Below are 21770 nucleotides of genomic sequence, written 5' to 3'. Positions count from 1 at the left end.
TCGGGGGCTAGTCCTGTGTGACTTTGCTCTGCTTGTGTCCCCCCACCCCCCAGGGCTCAGGGGCTGTTTTTGTATCCGCCTGAACTTTGCTTTGCGGTCAGTGGGGGTAGGAGGGGGCTGTGCCAGGTGTCTCTAGGCTGAGGAGGACTCGGCGTGGCTTTAGTCCCTCTGCTCTTCCCTATGGGGTCACACAGGAACAAGCCGACCCCTCGTTTTCATTAAGATCTTCCAGGTTATCCGAGGCACGTTGCAGTGATTCATTCAGCAAACACTTGTTGAACATTCAAGTTCCAGGTCTGTGAAAGATGAGTAAGACCTAGTTTCCTCACTCCGTAGAATTCCCGGTCCAGGGGATGGAGATGGGTGAAGCAGGCATGTCAGGAAACCACCGTGTTGACACAGTGGGCACAAACCCCCCGTTAGTGTTCAGTGTAGCAAGGACGCGGCTCTCATGGGGTGGGGGTGGGGAACAGGGCGGAGCAGGCTGGACAAAGTGTGTCCCTGAGCAATGAGCCAAGGCCCAGCCCCATGAGCGTGCTGAAGGTCCGCGGGCAGGAGGCGGTCCCGTGGGGCAGGTGCGTGTGTGCAGGTGAGTCACGACAGGTGAGGCCTGAAGGCGCGTGGGCCCAGGCGGCGGCAGCCTTTGGACGCCTTCCTGCAGAGCTTTTATTTCCTGTGCCCTCGGGGTTCTCTTCTCCCTGTGGCGGGATTAAGTGCCAGCGTGGATGTTGTGGATGCCGGGAAGTGATGCCAGCTACCACCGCCGCTTGGGTGTATGCTCAGTGCTCAGCGCGTGGCTCGTGGCTTTTTAAACTGTCACTACTACACTCTGGGGTTGGCATCATTGTCTTTATTTTTACAGCAAGAAAATGCTTTAAAAGGCCAAATGATGTGCTCAGGATGACACAGACATTGTTGAGACAGAGCTGAAATGCAGACCCGGATTTCCTGTCTCCGCAGCCCCGAGAGCCCCGCTCTCCCTGCGCTGAGCTCAGGCTTCGGATGGGAGGACCCTGGCGGGTCCCTCTCCCTGAGCTTGGCGCACACCTTCCAAGCGCGTGCCAGGGAAATCTGTTTCCTGTTCCTGTTTGTTTTCCTCGTTTAATTTAGGAAATAAGAGCTTTAACTCAGAATCAATGAAATGTGTAATTAGATGTAATAGCGCTTTTTTTTTAACTAATGGCAACTGATTTAGTATGATTGAGGCATTTTGTTAACAAAATGGGGGCATTTCATGGCCTTAAATCAATCTGCTCTGTACTGAGTGGTTCTGTCTGGGGGCGGGGTGGGGGCGGGTGGACAATGCTTCAGCCACACATAAAGCTTTCGGGGTGCCTCTTGGTCGAGCCAACATTTTCTTGAGCACTCACGTGCCAGGCACGGTGCCTTGCACTAGGAAGGTGAGGACAGGTTAGGTCTCTACTTGTCGTGTGGGGAGAAATGCGTGTTCAGTGCTAATTTCATCAGTAGACACTTTGCAGAGAAACTACTAGAAGCACAGAGGGTGAGAAAGGAGGTGGTTCAATGGAAGGTGACTCAGCCAGGTGAGGGTGGGCCGGGTAAGCCGACTGCTGTGTGAGCGTGAGCGTGGCGGGACGTGGAGGTGTGCGGACAGTGGCACCTTAGCAGTGGTGACAGCAGGAGGCAGCTGGAAGGAAGCCTGTGCAGCTCTGCAGCGTCTTGACTTGGAAGTGCTGGGGGGGGGAGTCACTCTGAGCCGTTTTGCAGGGGGAGGCTGGCACGGACCATCCCCAACCTCATAATTATTTGACCCAGCTCCTTCCACTTTGCGATGGTGCAGGAGTGATGCGTATGTGGTATGGGGTGGTGACAGTGGCCATAGCTCCCCATCAGCCAGAGATCACGAGGGCCCACAGCCAACACCGAAAACCATTCTGTGCCCACACAGCCATCCTGTCACTTTGTGTACAGTGTTCATTACATCACAAGGGACAGTCAACACTCAGTTATGAAACAGGCTTTGTGTTAGATGGTTTTGCCCACCTGTAGCCTCGTGTGTGTGTGTGTGTGTGTGTGTGTGTGTGTGTGTGTGTGTGTTGTGAGCAGGTTTCAGGAGGGCGTGGCTCAGCTGTGGTGGGCGGTAGGTTGGGTGTGTTACATGCACTTTGACCTGAAGGTACTTTGAACTTGGGATGGGTTTGTTCACTGCTGTCCTGGAGCCAGCTCTGGTGCAGTACTATGGAGGACTAGGTCAGAAAGGCTGTTCCTGGAAGCAGGATCAGTTCAGGCCCCCGCTTCTTGTTTTCCTTCCCCCTTGAGTTCGGGACCCAGGATCTATCCCAGAATCACCGCCCCACCTGCCCCGCCAGTGCTGGCCTCGGTCTGGCCTCTCCAGCCCACCCTCTGTTAATGTAGCGCTGTGGCCAGCTGGACCCCTCACACCAGGCCTCACCGGGGCTCTGGTGGTGCCATCTGCTGTTAGACCTTCTGGGGCCGCGTGCTGCACCCGGGACCGTGGCACCCTCCTAACGCTGTTTTGAGGCATCCGGGCCCTGCCGTGTCCCGGCTACTGCCTGGCCCCTGCGGCTCCCCGAGCTCGCGCTGCTAGTTCAGGCTGGGCTCGGCCACCCGTCCTGCGCCCAGCATCCCGCTGATGTCTGCTCACAGACGGAGCGGGGCCTGGCCCAGAGGAGGGCCACGTACATGTTAGGGGTTCCTCTTTTAGAAAGTTGTTTCCTCCCTGGCACTCTTGCCTCTTTGAAAGAGTTTTGGCCTTCGGGAAATGTATTCTAATTTTTATTTCCTCCAGGAATCTCCTTTAATTCTGTGTCCGTGTTCTATAAATAGTCTGTATTTATGCTGTTTGCTGGCCACACAAATGCTATTTTGTACACAGATGATAATTAGGCAATTTGTCAGTCCCTTTGAGAATTCCATACCTTGGGAACTTCGTTTTTCTTAGGGCAATGCTCTCTTGGATCTGGGCCACTGCACCGGCCTCCACACTGGCCTTGTCACCAGTTACCCCGCCAATCCAGCCTTCCATCTGGCTTCTTCTGTCAGCGCAGGGATGACTGATCCCTGCCTTCTGCTAAACCTCCTTGACCCCGTCTGTCTGAAGAAAGCTCTGGAAACTCTAGGAAACCACAGGGCAGGACCCTGGTCCTCCGAGGCTGGCCTCCACTTGTCCGCACCCCCAGGAAAGTGCGAGCCCTTCAGAACCAGGGCGGCTGGTACACACTGTGATCCGTGTCCTGGGCACAGCGTACCGGGGGCTTGGGAGAGGAGGGCGGGGCCGGCAGTTAGAATGACACCCCAGGGCAGGAGGCCTGGACTAGGGTGTGGGGAAGGAGGCAGGGGCTGCCTCGCCTGGAATCCCAGGCCTGGAGGGCAGAGGGGAGTGGGGAGTGCAGCCCCGAGGGAGGTGACATGCAGGAGGCCCAGGAGGAGTGTAGGCTTGGGCACGTCGTGTGTATGGTCTGGGGCGGATCGATTTGAGGTGCCGGTGAGAAGGTAGAGGTGCAGTAATGATAGCAATAAAAGAACTAGAACTTCTAAAAGGCTTTCTTTTTTTTTTTTAATTTTTTTTTTTACATTAATTTATTTTTGAGAGACAGAGACAGCGTGAGTCAGTGGGGGGGGGGGGGGGTGGGCAGAGAGAGAGGGAGACACAGAATCAGCAGCAGGCTCCGGGCTCCGAGCTGTCAGCACAGAGCCCGACGCAGGGCTCGGACCCACAAACTGTGAGATCGTGACCTGAGCCGAAGTCGGACGCTTAACCGACTGCGCCACCCAGGCGCCCCTAGGCTTTCTTATTATTAAGCACACACTGTCCTAGTTAGTCCACAGATCACCTGCTTGTAGACAGGTAGTGTGCTCGATGTCCAGGATACTCCTGGGGCACGACGTGACTGTTGCAAGAGGAGGGCCGCCTTCTGGCGAGAATACCGAGTCCGCAGAGGTGACTCACACATGTCAGGGCTCGGCCCTGGGGACCGGTCGGCGTCTGCCAGGCCACCTGTGACCCTTTCTGGGCAGCACTGTGTGTGTGGGCCCCGGGCGCTTCTGCTCCTCTGACCCCTGAACCTTGGTGTGCCGATCCCGCCACATGCTGCTTGGTGGTCCGAGTCCCAGCTTCCTCTCCTGTAGGATCCAGACTATCCTGTGACGACACTTATCACCCGGGTGGTGGAGACATGGCGGAGAGCCTAGCGGTACACCCGGCCGGTGAGGAAGTCCTTGGGGAGGGGACCACTCCACAGGTGCGGATGTAGTCAGGTGCCCCTGACCCCTGCCGAGACAGACCGTCCCCGTGGCTCACAGGGAACCCCCATCCCCAGGGTAGGTGACTGCAGGCACGTGGCCTGTGGAAGGTAGGGGAATCCGCATGCTAACATGGAAAGATTTCTGCCCACAAGGGCTGATAACAACGTGGTAATTTCTACAGGCTCAGCTCCCTTTAACAGGAACGTGTTTCTACAAGGGAATTTTTATTTCCGTGGAGGACAATTGAAACACTGGTGTCCTTGAACACGTCCAGTATATTTTCATTTACCTTTGGAATTGGCAGTGTACGGGATCCTTGTGCCGCGTTCTGATCGGTTTCCCTGTCTGATCGATCTGTAGCTGCTCTTTGAAAGCTACTTTAGGGTTATTTAACTCCGTTGGTCCTTTTGCGTCTTGACGAGGGAAACCACCACGGTCCGTCTTAAATCCAGATGTCAAAAATACTTCTGTGTATTGCTCGTGCATTCTCTCTATGGCAGCGTACTAGGGGAAAAAAACCTGCCAGAGATGTTTTCTTCCTGTCTCTTTCTCTTCGTTTCTCTGGGCCTGGGGTCCTGGCGGTGAGTGTTTGCCCCTACTCACTGGGGGGGTTTGGGACCGCTCTGTTGTGTGGTCCTTCGTGATGCACTTAGCAAGGTCGCCTTCTCGCTTTGGAGACTTGCCCCCCCACCCCCACCCCACTGGGCTCTGGCTTCTGGGAAACGGGTGTCCCAGGTGTTGCCTGGACCGGAGGGAGGATCTGGTGCCTCGCCGTGTGGTCGCCCTTGCTGGCCCCGTGCACACCCGCACGCCTCCTTTTACTGGGCGCTGTTTTCTGTGCCAAGGAAGGTACTTACGGGTCCTGAAATCAATGTTCACCTACAGACGTGCAAGCTAAGGGGTTGTGCCTCCACACACACGTTGGCCGAGGTAGAAGCAGGCGCTCCTTGCGTCCCACACTTCAGACCTGGCTTCTCTGCAGCGGGGCCACAGTCTCCGGACACTGGAAGCAGCGTTCGTTTCGTCCTTCTCCCTCCGATACAGAAGAAAGTGTGTAAAGTTTATAAAAGAAGTGTCTGCAAGTGCAGGGTGTTCCTGGAGCTGCACCTGTCCCCTCACCGGGGGTCCCAGAGCAAGTTTGGTGCGTGGACACATGGTCCTGCCCTGGGTGGGGTAGGCATGGACTCTGGCGATCCCCGGGCACCTCGGAGGCTCGGAAAGCAGAGGGGGCAGGCAGGGACGCCTCTCAGGGAGGCCGTTTCGGCCAGGGCTGCAAGGGTGGGTGGAGTCAGTTCCCTGGAGGTGGGGCGGGGTGAGCACCAGCAGCTAGCGTCCCAAGACTGCGGACCCCAGTAGAATCCGGCTGTTTTTACTAACACCTGATGACTGTGTGGGGCTGTTTCCCTCTTGTGAGCTCAGTTCACCCCTCTGTAAAAGTGGGTGAGTATAGAATGAGACACTATGACTGCAGGAGCTTCCTTGGTGTCACGGGGTGGGGGGGGTGTCTTCACTGGCCCCTGTCTCTCGTGGAACCAGCTGGACTCTGATTAAGGTACCGGGGTGTTCAGACCAGACAGTCACTCTCCTGAGAAGTTGTCTCGGCGGTGAGAGGCCACTGTCACCTGACAGCCACTCTAATCCCCACCCTGGGCCTTCCCCGAGCTCATAAAATCCACACTAAAGAGGTAGGTGTGTTCGAAACCCCTTCAGTTTACAACGAGGAACTTGAGATTCAGACAGACTGAATACCTCAGAGACCCAGGCTTTACCAGTGAAAGAGACTGGGCACCTATCTGTCTGATGCAGGCTTCTGCTCGGCTTGCCCTGGCCTCGTGATCTTCCAGCCTGTGCACGGAGCAGACAGGGTGGGGGGCGGAGCACTGGACCTCAGACCCCTGACCCCCAGCCCCAGGCTTGTTCATAAGCCGCACCGACCCATAGTCCAGCCCCTCGGGCCCTGTAGCTGCACTAACCACAGCGGCCGCAGGTGCACAGCTGTTGACAGTGGACGGTGTTCATTGCTGAGCACCTGCCAGGTGTGCGCCCGGAGTTCAGGAGAGCGGGGATGCCCGTCTGGACTCGTCCAGTCACTGCCCGCTTCGGGCTCCAGGATCTTCAGGCCTGGTGAGGAATTCCTCACCTCCGTTTGCCATCTCTGTGCCCTCAGGCAAGTTATTTTTGCCGCATACAGATTTAATCCGTCTCTGGGCTGCTGTGAACATGGAGATGATGGCGGTGAGGCACACTGATGGCACCCAGGTGGCCTGTGGTTGGCGCAGTCCCTGGCGATGCTCTGATTGGATTGTGCTGGGCTTTGGTGTTTGGAATCCAATGTATCTCTTCTCTTCAATTAAAAATAATGGGTTTTCTCTATTATAATTGATCTATGAGGCTTAAGAAGAAAATTATCTTCTTTGGGTGTGATCCAGATGTCGATGTCCATGCCATTTTCTTGCCTGCTTGGAGCCCCTCCTCAGGATGGATGGCGCCTCAAGGTTGACTGCTTCCTTTCACTTGGGTTGTGCTTCATTACAAAACAGAATAGGCCGGGAGAGCCGAGCAGACGCCCATGTGACGCGGCACATAAATTTAGAATACCAGTCTTATAACTATCAATTATCTCCCAATGAAAGTTCAATTTAATTACATGTGGATAGTCCTTCTAAATCCAACTCCCTGATTTGTATTTAAATGTCATCATTATGACTTCCCTTGTGAGGTTATCAGCTGTTCAAAGACTGAATCATATGATATTTTAAAAACCACCGCTTTTATATAGACTCTTCAAAAATCACAGCACCTTTTTCCAGTGCCAACTCTTGACTATTATTGTCACATTTGGCCATAAAATTAAGCATGAAAATTGGCATTCAGTAGTCGTATTAATTTTATTTAACTCCGACTCATCGAAGATGAACAGGATGGAGTAGCGGTAGGGACTATCTGACGGGGAGGCCGGGGAGCGCTCCCAGGATATTGCATGTAGACTCACAACCGCATCTGAAATGAGAGTGTCCGCGGTTCCGCGGGCAGCCGAGGTTACCTCCGAGGCTCCGCAGTGCCGTGGGCTCCTGGTCCCTGACGAGGGATTAACCACCATGACAGCAGGTGCTATTTATAGCGCGCTGCTTGTGTGCTGGGCACTGGGCTGACCATGCTGTGTCTACCGTCTCACTTAAGCCACACAAAACCGTGCAAGGTGGGGTTCAGCCCCAGTCTTAGCTGCGGTGTTCTGCACACCCCGAGGGACTGTGGGGGTGATAGCAGTCTCCCAGGAGGAAATGTGCAGCAAGGGTTTGTGCAGTTGGGCAAACCTTGTGGAGATCTGGCCCTTGAGCACCAATTTAGAAGATCTGAAGGCGTCCTGTCCTGACAGGGGCCTGGCCTGTGTGGGGCCTGGGCCTCTCCCCCATCTGGGATTCAAGTCTGGTCCTTTCATCTAATCCAGAGGGACCCTGACAAAGTGCCACACATGTTTACACACAGGATCAGACTTCTTGACAGCATGACCAGCAAGCCAGTGGGCATATTCCCCAGTTCAGAAAATGAGGTTGGGTTTCGAGAAGTTACAGGGTACGTGGAAGATAGACAACGGAGAAAGCCCTCGCGTGGAGCTGGCGGCCGAGCCCTGGAGGTTGCCTCCTCAGCCAGCAAGTGGCCGGGCTCTTCCACTCTCTGCCGTTCACCAGGGACCGGTCTCGCCCTGGCGTCCCTCGCAGATGCCCTCCCGCTTCTGAGACCACACTGGACAGAGAGCCCAGAGAACAGATTCTTGCCCCAAGTCAGCCACTGACTGTAGGTCATGCCCCTTGCGCTCAGCGTCATGCTGCTACTTGATTAAAAATAGAGACCCTGCCATTTGTGACAGTGTAGATGGACCTAGAGGGCGTGATGCTAAATGAAATAAGCCAGAGCGGGAAAAACACCGTATGATTTCACTTCCATGTGGAAACTAAACACACACAGACACGAGCAAACAAGAAAACAGACACAGACTCGTAGATACAGAGAACAAACTGGTGGTTTCCGAGGGGAGGCAGGTGGGTGACAGGCAAAAAAATAAGTCACGGGGATGAAACGTACAGCATGGGGAGTGTAGTTACTAATACCATGGTGCGCTTACTGTCGGCAACATTCAGGTGGCACATAAGCATTGAATCACTGTGTTGTACACCCAGAACTAATACGTGCCAATTATACTTTGAAATGAAAAAAAAAATTAAAATAAGTAGAAACCAACAACGGACAGGAGAGGCATCCTGGTGAAAAGGTGTTTGAAGGATGATTTCTGTGCTGGCGTGAGTCCCCTGTGAAGACCGTGCGGCTACGTGCCGAGCCCCTGCAGCTGCCCCAACGGCAGGTGCGCCCCCACACCCTGTGGGTCCTGGGCCCACCTGTTCTCCTTTCCTTCTCTTTGTCATTACTGAAGATAGTGTTTTCCGGTTTTGCTGTGATTTGCCAGAGGGTCAGCTGTGTTTGGGATTATTTTTTCGACGCTTGTTTATGGGGGATTGCACCAATACTCTCCCATCCGTGTTGCTTCACCCCCAAGAAGAGGTTTCACAGGGCCATGAGCTTATACCCAACTGAGGAGGGCTGTGCCCGGGAAGTTGTCCTTGGCAGGGCGGTGGGGATGCCATGGCTTCCGTGTCTGCTGAGGGTTTTGTTGCTTCCTGGTTATGAGGAGCGCTTGCTAACTGAGAAGAGGGATGCGCATCGTCCAGGGCGTGAGGCTGATCCTTCCCTGGGCTGATGGAGGCTGCTACCAGGCCTGGGTGAGAAGGTGTGAACCCTCTCAGCCCTCCCTCCGGGTCAGGTACTGCCGACCGCATCTCTGGTTGGGTTGGACTGGGCATCCAGCTCTGAACCCAGGGCTCTGTCCTCTGCCTGCTCCCACCTCCCTGGTCGTTGTCATTGCCGGGAGCACTGTCGTCCCCAGTCCGCATGGCTTTCTGACAGAAGCAACAGCCTCAAACCATGATGGCTGAAGCCAGTGAGACGGCTGGACTCAGAGCCAGGACCCCTCCTGGGGCTCTCAGGCAGCCCTCCCCGCCGCCCCCCCCCCCCAACTGCCGCCTGGTGCTGTCCCTGGTGCTGCACGTAATACAGCAGCTTCCCACAGCGGGAGAGATCACTCATCAAGACTGGGCTCTAGGAAAACAGGTCGTCGCACACTGCCCTCTCCTTCCTGGAGGTGAGGATAGAGGCGGAGGTGGTGATGTCTGGGGGCTGTGCTCTGAGACCACGTAGTGATGTCCAGGCCAGCCATGCTGCCCGTGGTTTGGGGAAATAATCCTTGGCCTCCAGCCTTGGCATTCTGGCTCCAGGGCTTGGAGCTGGGTGACCCTGGTGCGGTACTCAGTTTCTTGGTACCTCAGCATTAGCACCTGTGGGAAAGGAGGGGTGCTGCCTTCAGGATGCGGACAGCTCTGTCACAGGTGGCGGGGCAGTGGCGGTTCACGTGGCAGCAGGCTTCACGATCACTAGGTCCGTGTCCCGTTCCGGCTCTGCACACGGCGTGAACAAAGCATCATTTCCTTTGAGGTGCTGTGCCTGAGCAAGAGGGAGCCAAATGGAGCGAAAAACAAAACCGTGGTGCTGAGTCTGAGCGACAGGCTCTGTGGTGTGGGGCTGCAGCCCATGCTCAGCGCCTCATCAGAGCTGTGAAAAAGCAAACTGTGCCCGTCCTTACACTTGCTGTCATAAATAAGACGAAGGTACGTGCAGGATACTTAGCACAGGGCTTGGCACGTAGTGTCTGTTACATTTCATTTTCTTCCCCCTTCCGTGTTGTGGGCCCGCGTGGCTATGATTTCATCAAGGCTGGGGGCGGGGGGGGGGGGGGCGGCGGAATGTACTGTGATGCTTACTTCATAGAGATTGTTCAGAAAAGCCCTTCAAGTGATCACATAAATACAATCCTGGTGGCCACAGCGTCTGGGGTGTCTCTGGCCCCAGGGATCTGGCATTCTAGGTGCGCTGTCTACTTCTGTGTTCAACAGGAATAGCCTGGTATCCAGAATGTTTCCAAACCCCTTTCAAAGGTGAAAGTTATTAGTTCCTTTTGGGTTATCAGGTGATGAACTGAAATTGGCATTTTTAGTGAAACTTAGGAATATTCTGACCTTTAGCTTAAGGAGAGCCCTTGTTTGGTTCATTCTCTCTTCGAGGTGGGGGTTGGAAAGAGCCTATACCGAGTGAGACATTAGAGGCACTCCTGCTGGACATGTAGACACCTCGCAAGGGAAGAAATGTATGTACAAAAAATGGCTAATAAGCTTCTCAAAAAGCATTCTCTTTCAGGAGCGATTCAGACCTGCAAATTAAAACATCAGTGAGGTAGCATTTCGCCCCTTCCTAGCAAAGGTGGAAAATCGATCATGGCCAGTATTGGCAGGGGCGCAGGGAGAGGGGCGCCAGCCTCGCTGCCTGGGGCGCGTGCCCCAGTGAACGCCTTTCTGAGAAGGAACTGGGTGTCCACCTGCCAGCCTTGACCTTTTCCACCCTCTCGATTCGGTCTCTGCTTCTAGATGTGGACCTCAACCCGCAGCATAAATGCAGACAGGAAATTGAAGCACGAAGATGTTTAGGATTTTTTTCAATAGTAACTTTTTGAAAAATGGAAAGTATGAGTCTGAAAATAGCGGAATTGTTAGGTAAGCGATGATAGGGTTGGGTGACAAGACGTTCTGCAGACTAATTTTTAATGATGTGAACGTGTTCACAGTATCTTGAAAAAGTAAAACAAGATATAAAATGCATGTATATATGTGTGTGTTCGTATAAAATGAGACGTGTGATAACATACACCTATAGTTGTTTGAACTGCATTAAAATACAGATACTTAGAAAAAAGACTCTAGAATTAAAGTATTACAATTAGGGTTTAAGGATGAGTCCTTGTTTCTTTATTGTGCTTTTTGCTGTTTTCCCGCTTTTTCTGGGCTTGAAAAGAGTTTTACGGGCTGAAAAGAGAGTCAGCGTGACTCTGGAACGAAGTTCTTGCTATGGGATGCCGTGTTCTCTGTGTGCACAGGAGTCTGTCATTCTTTGGGGGTCTCCAAGCCTCAGACATCTCCTGGCCAAAGGCCATCCATTTGCTGACACCCCAGTAGTTTTCGCTAAGCTGTTAAGGTTCTTGGGGTTGAATCTTAGGTGTGTACACCCCGAACAGAGTAGCAACTCTTGTCTCCTGGTTGTCCCACAGAATAGCCCCAAGGGTCGCTTAGATCATACTGGGTTTGGCTGGATGTTTGGGCCACAGCAGAGTCTGGGATAACACACTCACTTTTATCCTTTGAGTGACTCTGTCAACTTTCGGCTGAGCCAGAACGTCGGGGGCCTCACATAAAGAAAACCCCTTCCTCCCCTTCTCCTTCCGTCTATCCACATAACACGCCTTTACTGAGCACCTCCTGTATGCCTGATTCTGTGCTAAGAGGCAGGGTTGCAAGCATCAGTGAGACACAGCCTCTGCCGGCATGAAGGTCACGGTCGGGAGCTGAGGCAGGCTGCAAGCATCCGATTAGACCGCCCACACCTGTGTGCTATGTGGCGTCTACATGTCAGGTGCTGTAGGGTCTGGGGGTGTAGCAGAAGGGCACAGGTGCAGAGGTCAGGCAGCAGCGACGGGGAGGAGGTGAACGCCGGCCCAGGCTGTCTGGGAACGTGCTTAGTTCACGTGTTCGTTTATGCGGGAAATTGTTGGCCGAGTTGCTGTGGTGTTCCAGGCATTATCCAGGCCTGGGAGACTGTGGGAGCAAGACCACACAGACCTCCGTCCTCAGGGAGCTAAATTCCAGTAGAGCTGTTGGACAGCAAAGCCCACACATTCGTGTCTACAGCTCGTGGGAAAGGCTATGGCAGAATGGATGCTGCCATGGAGGGGAGGCCAGGGGGAGAGAAAGGAGGAGGATGCTGTGGGGGAGGTGCCCGGAACACCTTCCTTAAACTCAGACCTCGAGAGTGTGGGGCTCCAGCCACACGTGGGGCAGGAGAAGAAGCACTAAGGCTAAGGCAGAAAGAGCCTGGTGTGTTCTAGAAACTTCCAGAAGGTGGAGAGGGCTGGACACAGCAGGCAGGGAGGCTTTGTGGAGGATGTGACCGTTGAGCAGAAACCCGAAGGGGTGGGTGTCACAAGACAAGGTCCTGGGTGCAGGGGCCAGAAGGGGATGGGCGGGGTGTAGCTGGTCAGGCCTGGTGTGTGTGAGCAAGTCCTGTGGCTGAAGGTGAAATGGGAGTTGATGGGCAGGGCTCTGATGAGGAGGCTTTTGGGGCCCCCAGGGCTAAATAATTGCTAGTCCTCTCTGATTTCCCACATGGGGTCCCGTCTGCTTTGTCCTGTTCCAGAAATTACATTTCCTTCGGGGTATGTGAGTCTTCTCTGAGGTTGGGCTCTCTGACTGTGTCTTCAGCTCTAAACTGCGTGTTGAACCAGCTCTGAAGCCACTGCTACCCTGGGAGTCTATTATTTCATTTTCTTGGAATGAATCCATTATGAATTACTAACGATAATGATTCATTATACCGTCTCATGCTGGCATGTGCTGATTCTCCAACAGCCAGCAGAAGATACTGCCCTGCTGATTAATCCTCTGCTTTCCCCCCCTTCTCTTAGAATGGCCATTCAAGTGGACAAGTTCAGCTTCGAGAGTTTCCCAGAATCCCCTGGGGAGAAGGGACAGCTTGCAAATCCAAAGCAGCTGGAGGAGGAGAGGCAGGAGGCCCGCGGCTTGGAGATCGACAGCAAGCTGGACGTCCACTGGAGAATCATATCCTTTTCACGGTGGCCGCCCTGGCACCGGACACACCCTGCTTGGGGGCTCTGCCCGCTGGGAAGGACCCCCGAGGGGCTTCACCGTGGAGCTGTAGACAAAGGGTGTGTCAAGGAGACACGGACCAAGGTTGTCCTTTCTTAGCCTCTTCCCACTCCCAGGGCCCCACCAACGAGGTATCAGCTCAGGGTGAGGAAAGGCCACTTCCCTGGAACGTCTCAAATCACATGTTTCTTGCCAGTGTTGATGTTTGTGTTAGTGACACGTTCTCATGCCTACCTGTCAATGCTGGGCTCCAGGCTTCACAGACTGTCCGCTCCTCCCGGTTAGTTTTCCGGGAGACTGAAATCACATTGCACGGCTTACAAGGCATGAGAACCCTGAGGGGTTTCACAGGGGCAGTGCTGCACGAGAGCGCCTAGGGCAGTCCCCGGCCCTGCTGCAAACTTGGGACGTGCCTGGCTCACAGCAGGTGCTCCGTCCCACGAGCGAGCACGTGAGAGGATCCCAGGCGCACTTGTGTGAGTGTTCGACCATCTCCCAGAGCACCTGCTTTGGGCTGGGTATTCAGCGAGATGCTTAGGCTGAGACGGCAAGAGAGGCCTCAGTGTTTCTTCACGGCCCTGCGGGGTCTGGCTCACCAATGGGGGACGACGTGCACTTGAGGCACAGGGCAGGGCATCACACCACGTCTGTGAGGTTCAGGGGTGGAAGCTGTGGGCATGGGGCCCTTGGAGAAGGCTTGACACAAGGGGAGACGTTAGAGTGGCTTTTGTAGGGTGAGTAGAAGTTTCTTCGAGGGATGAGGGTAGGGGATGGCCCAGCGGTCCCAGTGTGTAGGAGGATGGCTCACTCAGAGTGTTGCCCAGGAAGAGGCGATTCCGAGATGGTTGTCTTAGTTGTCTGACTCACATATGCGCTGTGTGGTCTCAGATCATTCTAGACCATCTCCCTGGATTCTGGAAAGATCCTCAGTCTGCAGGTGGCCTTCTCCAAGAGTTGAGGCACATTGCTTTGTGCCCACTACAGAGGGTCTGGAGCTGGTAGACCCTGTCCCCAAGGAGCTGGGACAAAATAAGCCCTTCACATGTAAACCGGAGGCTTCGGGAATAAGACATTAAACCCAAGTCCCTGGGGACTCAGAATCTCAGTGGCACATCACAGAGTTAAGGTGTTTGCCTTTGTACAGAAGGAGGTGAAAAGGAGGGATGAGTGGAGTCCTCCCTGTCTCGGGCCCACCCAGAGCTCAGCATAGGGTCGGGGCCCAGCCAGTGCCTGCTGGTGACGGAGCCCAGAAGGCAGCGGCATTCACCCCGTGCACCAGGCCGTCTCCTTTACCCCTCCCGTCTCTGACTCGTGCTCTCGCACCCCTGGGGAGAGGTTGGCTGGGTCGCCTGTGAGTCCAGCCAGGACGTGGTGAAGCCGGCTGCCCGGTGGGGTTGCCTGCCCTCAGGGAAGATCAAGGAAACAACCCCGCCCCCCCCCCCCCCCGTCCTGTTGGGGGACAGCAGAAGGCACAGAGCTCTCCTGTCCTGGTATCTGTGGTTGTGATGCTGATGCTGGGGTGGGGGGTTTGGGGTGGAGAGGCTCTGTAACCTCTAGATGTGCACGTCCCCATGTGAGGCAGGACATGCCCTGCTCCCAGGCCTCTGGGCTTCATGCGGGGAGCTTCTCTCAGACCAGGAGTCCTGGCTGCGAACGAGTCCGCCTCTGGCCCATGGAGGGAAGGGCAGTGTGCGTGGGGGGCCTGGCAGGAAGGCATCTGTCTCCCGAGTGTCTCGTTCTGGGTGAAGATAGAAGCACGAAGCCTCGGAATGGAGGGGGGGTGGTTTGCACCCCTGCCGTTGGGGCTACGGTAGCACCTGCTGATGATGCACCTGCCACTCCCCGGGTGCACCCCTGGGCTGGCCCAGGTCGTTCTCCATGGTTTCAAGTCCCAGGGGGGCTCCGCCGCCCTGTCTTAGAGATGACAACCTCTCCGGCTCACACACAGGAAGAAGGGGAGCGGGCGCTTACCAGAAGCCCATCAGTCGCCCTGCAAGCCAGCGGCCCTTGGCCAGGATGCGGTGCCTTCTAGTGGGATAATGCTGACCATCAAAATGCTTATATTTTGATAACACCGACCAGAAACATGCCGAAAATGTCTTTGGTTTCTCTCCTTTTAGTTTTGCCTCCTTTAAGAGGTTGATATCCCCATTTTCTGTATTTGCTTAATAATTCATGCAACAAATATTTATTGAATGTCTACCATGTGCCAGGTACATCTGTCTCCTAGATGTACTGACTGGGAGTTTTTGAGAGACCGTCCCTACAGGCGGATTCCATTAAAGAGAATGAACAGTAGGACACCTCTCTCTCTCTCTCTCTCTCTCTCTCTCTCTCTCTCTCTCTCATATCTGGTAATGACATCTGGCATGGGATGAATAGCACAATTCTGCTGTTGTCAACCTGGATTCAAGCAGATGGAAAGACCAAAGATTGAATTGGCTAATACTCTTATTATGCATTTTAGTGATATTTTCTCAATATTTAGACTTTATTCCAAGATTTGAGCCTAATTTGACACTCCTCTAAGGAGTAATAACAGTGGCCCACATGTAGCATGTAGGGCTAGCTCGACCTGTTTCCGTGGAGATGGTGGACCTCTGGACCCGTCAGCATCGCATCTGTAATGACCAGATAAGCAGTTGGGCACACCAGGGATTCCAGCTCCAGCGTTTACCTGCTTAGCGAGCTGTATGTTTTGCTGCGCTCGCATGCTGGGGCCCTAGAGATGCCCCAGTCTAAGGGGCTGAGCAGACCCAGAGATGGGCTCTTACAGTGCAGCCTGGAAGGGCTGAGACAGGAGCCTTCCTGTGTGAGGGCTGGCGCATTCCAGAGTCCGAAAGCAGCAAGGACCTATGTCATTCCCTGTGACCAGTAATACAGCAGGCAGACCAGAGAGGTGGCAGGGTCTAGGGGCCTCCTGCGCTGTGCCTGGAGTTGGGCCTTCCTCCCTCCCTCCCCCCTGCCATACTCAAAAATCTGTTAGGAAGTTCTTTCTCCTGCATGACCCATTCCTCATCACCAACCTTTGCTGGTAATTGTTTTCATTCTTTTTTTTTTTTTAATTTTAGAGTGCAAGTGAACTGGTGGCGGGGGGGGGAGCAGAGGCGGAGAGAAAGAATCCCAAGCAGGCTCCATGCTCCGCACAGAGCCCAATGTGGGGCTCAATCCCGGGACCCTGGGATCATGACCAGAGCCAGAACCAAGAGTCGGACACTCAACCGACTGAGCCACCCAGGCTCCCCAGCCTGGTAATTTTTAAAGGGACTTTTCCTCTTTCTCAAGAGGAACTCATGTCCATGTAATGTCTGTGCGGTTTCCCAGGGGGGTGGGAGAGCAGCCTGCACAGGCAGCATCTGGCCTGGAGAGCTGGGCTCGTGTGGCAGACATTGATACTTCATCGATGCAATACACCCTTACTTTCAACTCCTTTGCGCAATCTCCTTTCCACCTTCTTACCTGCTGGCTACCACTCCTGGGCAATCTTTACTGAACTTTGGAAACCTTGATATAGCCAAGTTTGTTGGTAGCAGATAATAGCCTCCCACACATAATCCAGAAGGTACCTGTTTGGCTTTGGGATGGGACCAAAGATGCCGCACTATTGGGGCTGGAGCCCAGGGTCAGAGGCCCAGCTCTGCCGTTTCCAGTGTCCCCACGGAGAGGCTGTGGCCCAAGGGGCCCGTGTCCTTGTCTGTTCAGGTGAGAACACTTGCTCAATTAGCTGTTAGGCTTAGTTCTAATAATCCTATTGCCCTTTTGATCATCTCCCAGGTATCAACCAAGATATTAGCATTTTCTTCTAACCCCGAACCTGCAAAACAGATAGTACTCTGGTTTTCAAAATAAATGCATCTTGGAAGTTAAGTAACTGACCTGAGAGCAACACAGCTGGCCAGACAGCCAGGATCCTAAAACCTGTGTGATTTTCTTACTGGCTACTTGAAGTGAGGCTCACTGTCCAGTAGTAAGCCTAGTTTCTAACGCTGGGAGGTGTCCACACTGTGGGCCCCCTCTCCTGCTGCCAGAACCGCCCTGCTCCTGTGACCTGGCCTCACAGGAGGACCATCCTGCACACAAGTCCGTGGGCCAGGCCTTGCCCACGTCCTCACTTCCACCTGTGATGGGACCTGCCACAAGGGTCTGGGATTGTCGTTCTGAGAGTCCCCCAGAGTAGCCGGTTCTGGGGCTTTTGGAGATCGGCTGTGTCTGTTTTCACTTTGCATTTGTAATTCAGGAGAGGAGAGTGTCCGTCAGTGTCTCATCCTTTGATGATGAGTCTTCTTCATCCTTTGTGGTTGACCTTGCACTTCCTGTCTCCCGAGGAGCCTGGTCCATCACTGACCTCTCCTATCTCGCGCGGCTGGAGCCGCCCCTTCTGCTGGACTCCAGCAGCACTCTGTGCCTAGGTCTTGTTTGCTACAGGCCTTGCAAAGTGCAGGGAGGTTTATTTTTCCCAAAGTTCACATCTCCTGGGCCCAGCCGTGCTGTCCTTGAAGCCACATCGCGGCCTTTCCTTTAGCAGCTGTTGACTGGTGGCCCACTGTGTGCTGGGCTTGCACTCAGCACCAGGGACCTCCGTGATGAGCGAGACCAGGTGTGGACCCTGACCCGACAGAGCCACGTGTCCTCCCCGGCATGTAGGTGTTAAAACCCGTGGCAAATGAACAGCTTCCATCTCATTGATGCTGCAGACTGCATGGTTACCAGCCTTGCTGTGCTGTGCCCGCTGCTGTGGCGTGTGTGAAGGGAGTTTCCACGCGTGGGGTGAGTGATCTCTGAAGCCTGGCTCCTTTTCCAGAGGGCAGCCATGCACGGACAATCTGTGGTGGAAACAGACGAAGGATGAGCCTGGAGTCCTCTCACCTTCTCCTTTTCCCGGTTTCGTTGCAAATGTCCCTCCAAGGAGCATTTCAGGTGTCGGTGGGATACTTGCTGACGCATCGGAATCCGACCCCGTGTAGGTTTCACGACAAGAGCCAGGTGCACCGGCTCCGGTGACCCGGGCCATCTGGGCAGCGTCTCCACCAGGTGGCCTGACAAACACGCGTCTCCTCCGTGCTGTCTGGAGACCATTTGTCACCATCTGGCTGCTTTGTGGGCCAGGAGGCTCAAGGAGCCCAACTGCAGCCCGGGTTTCAGATGCCTGGGGATTCACATCCCAGCGCGGGAGATGGAGAATCCTCGCAGCCTGCCGGGGTCACGTGAACCTAAGTAACCAGAACGTGGCAGGACACGGAGCAGTGCGGCTGTTCTGAGCGTGGGGTCGTGCGTGGGCCCAGGAGCCCCAGCCTGTGCGTTGCTAGGCAGTGTCTGCGTCTGGCCTTGCCAACAGCAGTCGCCCTCTGCAAACCCAGAAAGCTCCATGGGCTGTGACATTTGTGACTGGTTCTTGCTAGGCTTGACAAGCAGAAGCCTACAAGACTATAGGCACAGTGTCCTCAGTTCAGTTGGTCTTGACCAGGACAGCCGGCCTGGAACACAACTATGCCTGGCTTCTCAGTTTTCCAGACTGCACTCTTCTCGTGAAGGGGAATCTGCCTTCAGCTGACTCCTCCTCCCTTCAAGGCGAGGCCTAGATGGAGCCGTGTGTGTGTGTGGCGGGGGGGGGGGGGTGCCCTTTACTCTTCACTCTTGCCACCTGGCTTGTGGCTTATTCTCCAAGATGCTGCTTCGTGGGGCTGTGTCTTCGCACCCCCTGAGAAAAATCAAATGTCTTAAAACAAGATTCCTTTAAAACCCAGTATGCTGTGCTCTCCTAGTAGTCCTGTGCGGAGAAGCGGTTTAATCTAGATGAATTTAGTACAAATAGCTCCTGTCGTCAGTACAGCTGGCTGCTTGATCATCTTAAGTGCAGTACAGGGTTGCCTTCTGTGTCTGCCATCAGGGAGGTTAGCTTCTCCAGCTGCTGGTAATCACTGGGCTCAGAGGTCTTTGATCTCACAGAGGAGCCTCGCCAGCCCGGGAGAAGGTTCCGCCGACCACCAGTGCGGTGCCGTGGCCCAGGCTCTTTGGCCTGCGGTGCGCAGAGGGAGGAAGGTGAGGACGACGCGGGTTTGATTGCTGCCTCCCCCAATCCAGACACGGTAGCCAGTTACTTTGAAAAGAATCAAGGTTTGGCACCCAGCATAGATTTCAAATTTGGCTCGTGAGAGTGAAGAAGGGCTTCCCCAGATGCAAAGCACTGTTTCAGATCTGTGTGTGATGCGTGTGCACCATGGTGTGTGGGTGGGGGTGGGGGGGGGCGGGGCGTATGGTGTGTGCCTGTCGCAGATGATGTGTGTGTGTAAACATCACCCGAATCGATATGCACAGTGTGTACGGGTGCGTGTAAGCCTGCTCCTTCCTCTGTCCTTCGGGTGTGACAGTCACTGTGAGTGCTAACGCCCATATAACACCTGCCAGGTGCCGGGCACTGTTCTGAGTGGTTTATTTGGATTGACTCACTTGCTTTTCACTAAAACCCTAGGAAGTAGTTTCATGCACGTCCCACAGGTGAGGACACTGACTTGTTCCAGGTCGCCAGGTACTGAGTGGCAGAGCTGGGATTCGTCCCCAGTCGTCTGGCATTAGAGTCTGTGCTCTTGGCTCCAGGCTGGGGACAGCAGAAGAGCATCTGGTCACTGCCAAGGTCTCTGCGTTACCCCCATTTTCCAGATGAGGCCGAGTGAGGCTGCAGTGCTCCTTGGGCACCCTGCTGCTTGGTACTGTACCCACCCGCACAGAGTCCTCCTCCATTTCACCTGCTCCACCCGCAGCCCCACAAGACGTGCAGAGATGAGCCACTGCAGACTACCCCCTTGGCAGCTCACCATACCGCATGGCATTTTGCGTCCAGTTGGGCCTCTGACACCAGGGAGCTGAGCCGAGATGCGGGCGCCCCTACTGAGAGGAGAACAGCCCACATCAGCATTCTCAAAGTTCACGAGGCAGATTAGAAAACACGGTCACGGGAAAGAGGCTCAGTAATCACTTAAAGCAGCCTTTCCATTAGTGTAATTTCTATTTATGACAATCTGCTAATTTATTTGAGCTGAAGTGGGCCTGGTCTAAGTCCTTGCACCTGTAGTTCTTCCAGATCTGGCATGTGGGGTGCAGACGCCCATCTTCCTGGGGGTCACCTGAGGTACAGCCCCACCCCTTCTGAGAGCACCCTCTCTGGGACACTCACCTAGAAGCCAACTTGGAAGGGACTGTCAGTTGCTCTCGTGTGATGGGTTTCCAGCTTTTGCTCAGAAGGCTGCGGGTAAGAACTAAGAGTTCTGATCCTGGCACTGCTTTCTCCTGTGAGAGGCAAGGCCATTAGAACTCAGGCCTGTGGGCTCAGAGGAGAGCCTGGTGACCCACTGGGCTCCAGGTTCCCCCAGGGAGTAGTTGGTTGAGCAATCACTTTTTTCTGTAACAGAACACCAATTCATGGTAAACTTGAGTCACACGAATAAAGACAAGACCTCAAAAAACTGCTCAGTGTTTTCAAATTGCAGTACATTCCCAAGTATTTCACTGCTAATGGTCTAGCAGAAGATGAGAGGGAAGGTATTTTATTAACTTCCTGCATTTTCCTTGCATCTAGCTGTTTTTCAAAGATTTGGAAACAAACATTCATGGTTCTCAAGACACAGAATATTAACTGAGTATGCATGGAGAATGTTGTAAATAAAAAGACTGTGCCCACATCTTAAGTTTAATTAATAATGGTGAGCAATAATAATATATAATCCTTACACAACAGACTGAACGCCTTAAAAGTAGGAAGACTCTCGTCTTGGTTAGCCTTCTGTCCACGACAGCTAGCACAGTACATGGAGTAGGTATTAACAGGTACTTGGTATGAATCACAGTGCACACGCTGCAGTGGTGGAGGCACACGGGGACAAATGCACGTGACCAGTTCAGGAAAGATACTCCAGGGTTCAGCCACCACAGCCAGCAGGGGAGGAAGGGCTGGCTTCCAGGCTGGGCATGGGTCAGAGAGGACGTCCCAGGTGAAGTGGAGTTTAAGCTCCAGAGACTGGGGTGTGCTCACTAGAAAGACTGAAGAGGGTTCCAGGCAGGGAGAGGACGCGAGTCAAGGCACCAAGGCAGGAGGCAGCACCATCTGTTGTAAGAAGTGCTGGTAGTTTGACGTGGCTACTACATGTTCTCGGGAGTGAGATGTGCAAAACGGGGGCGGGGGGGGGACACGGAAAAACCCATGGGGAACTTGCATATACTTCTAGGGAGTCAGATTTTATCCCACGAGCAGCAAGTAGCCACAGCAGGATTTTGGGCAAGGGAGCATTGTCATGAGACTCCCTTTAGGAAGATGGCTCTGGTTCTCCTCACCCCACTGCTCTCTGGGCATGGTGTCTCCAGGACGTGTTTGTTTTTGTATCGTGCGATTCCGCTGCCTTCTTTTGGGAATTTGGTGCAAGAACCTGCAAAGATGTACAGGGCGGTGCAGGTCTGTCTCTGCTGTCTCGTGTTCTTGGTGAGGCTCTCACAGGGTGTCGAGTTAACATATGGAGGATCACTGCTAGGACTGGGGTTCCTGTTGGCTACAGACACCTGACATCCATTTCTGCTCTAAAATGTTAGGCGGAGGGGCGCCTGGGTGGCTCAGACGGTTAAGCGTCTGACTCCTGATTTCAGTCCAGGTCATGATCTCATGGTTCATGGGATTGAGCCCCACACCTGGCTGTGTGCTGACAGTGTGGAGCCTGCTTGGGATTCTCTGTCTACCTC

General features: G+C 54.1%; 1 protein-coding gene across 4 annotated transcripts in view; it reads left to right on the top strand.

Annotated features, from left to right (window-relative positions):
• Positions 1-21770, top strand: part of TRAPPC9 (trafficking protein particle complex subunit 9) — a 567631-nt gene that overhangs the window by 419166 nt on the left and 126695 nt on the right. For all 4 annotated transcript variants that reach the window (XM_043601844.1, XM_043601846.1, XM_043601845.1 and 1 more), the window contains one exon: positions 12845-12998. In XM_043601844.1, the coding sequence (XP_043457779.1) occupies positions 12845-12998 (154 nt within the window). The remainder of the gene's footprint in view (positions 1-12844; positions 12999-21770) is intronic.

This window comes from Prionailurus bengalensis, chromosome F2 (assembly GCF_016509475.1).
Source record: "Prionailurus bengalensis isolate Pbe53 chromosome F2, Fcat_Pben_1.1_paternal_pri, whole genome shotgun sequence".
NCBI lineage: Eukaryota > Metazoa > Chordata > Mammalia > Carnivora > Felidae > Prionailurus > Prionailurus bengalensis.
The sequence above is the reverse complement of the archived record's forward strand: the minus strand, read 5'-3'. Positions and strand labels throughout refer to the sequence as shown.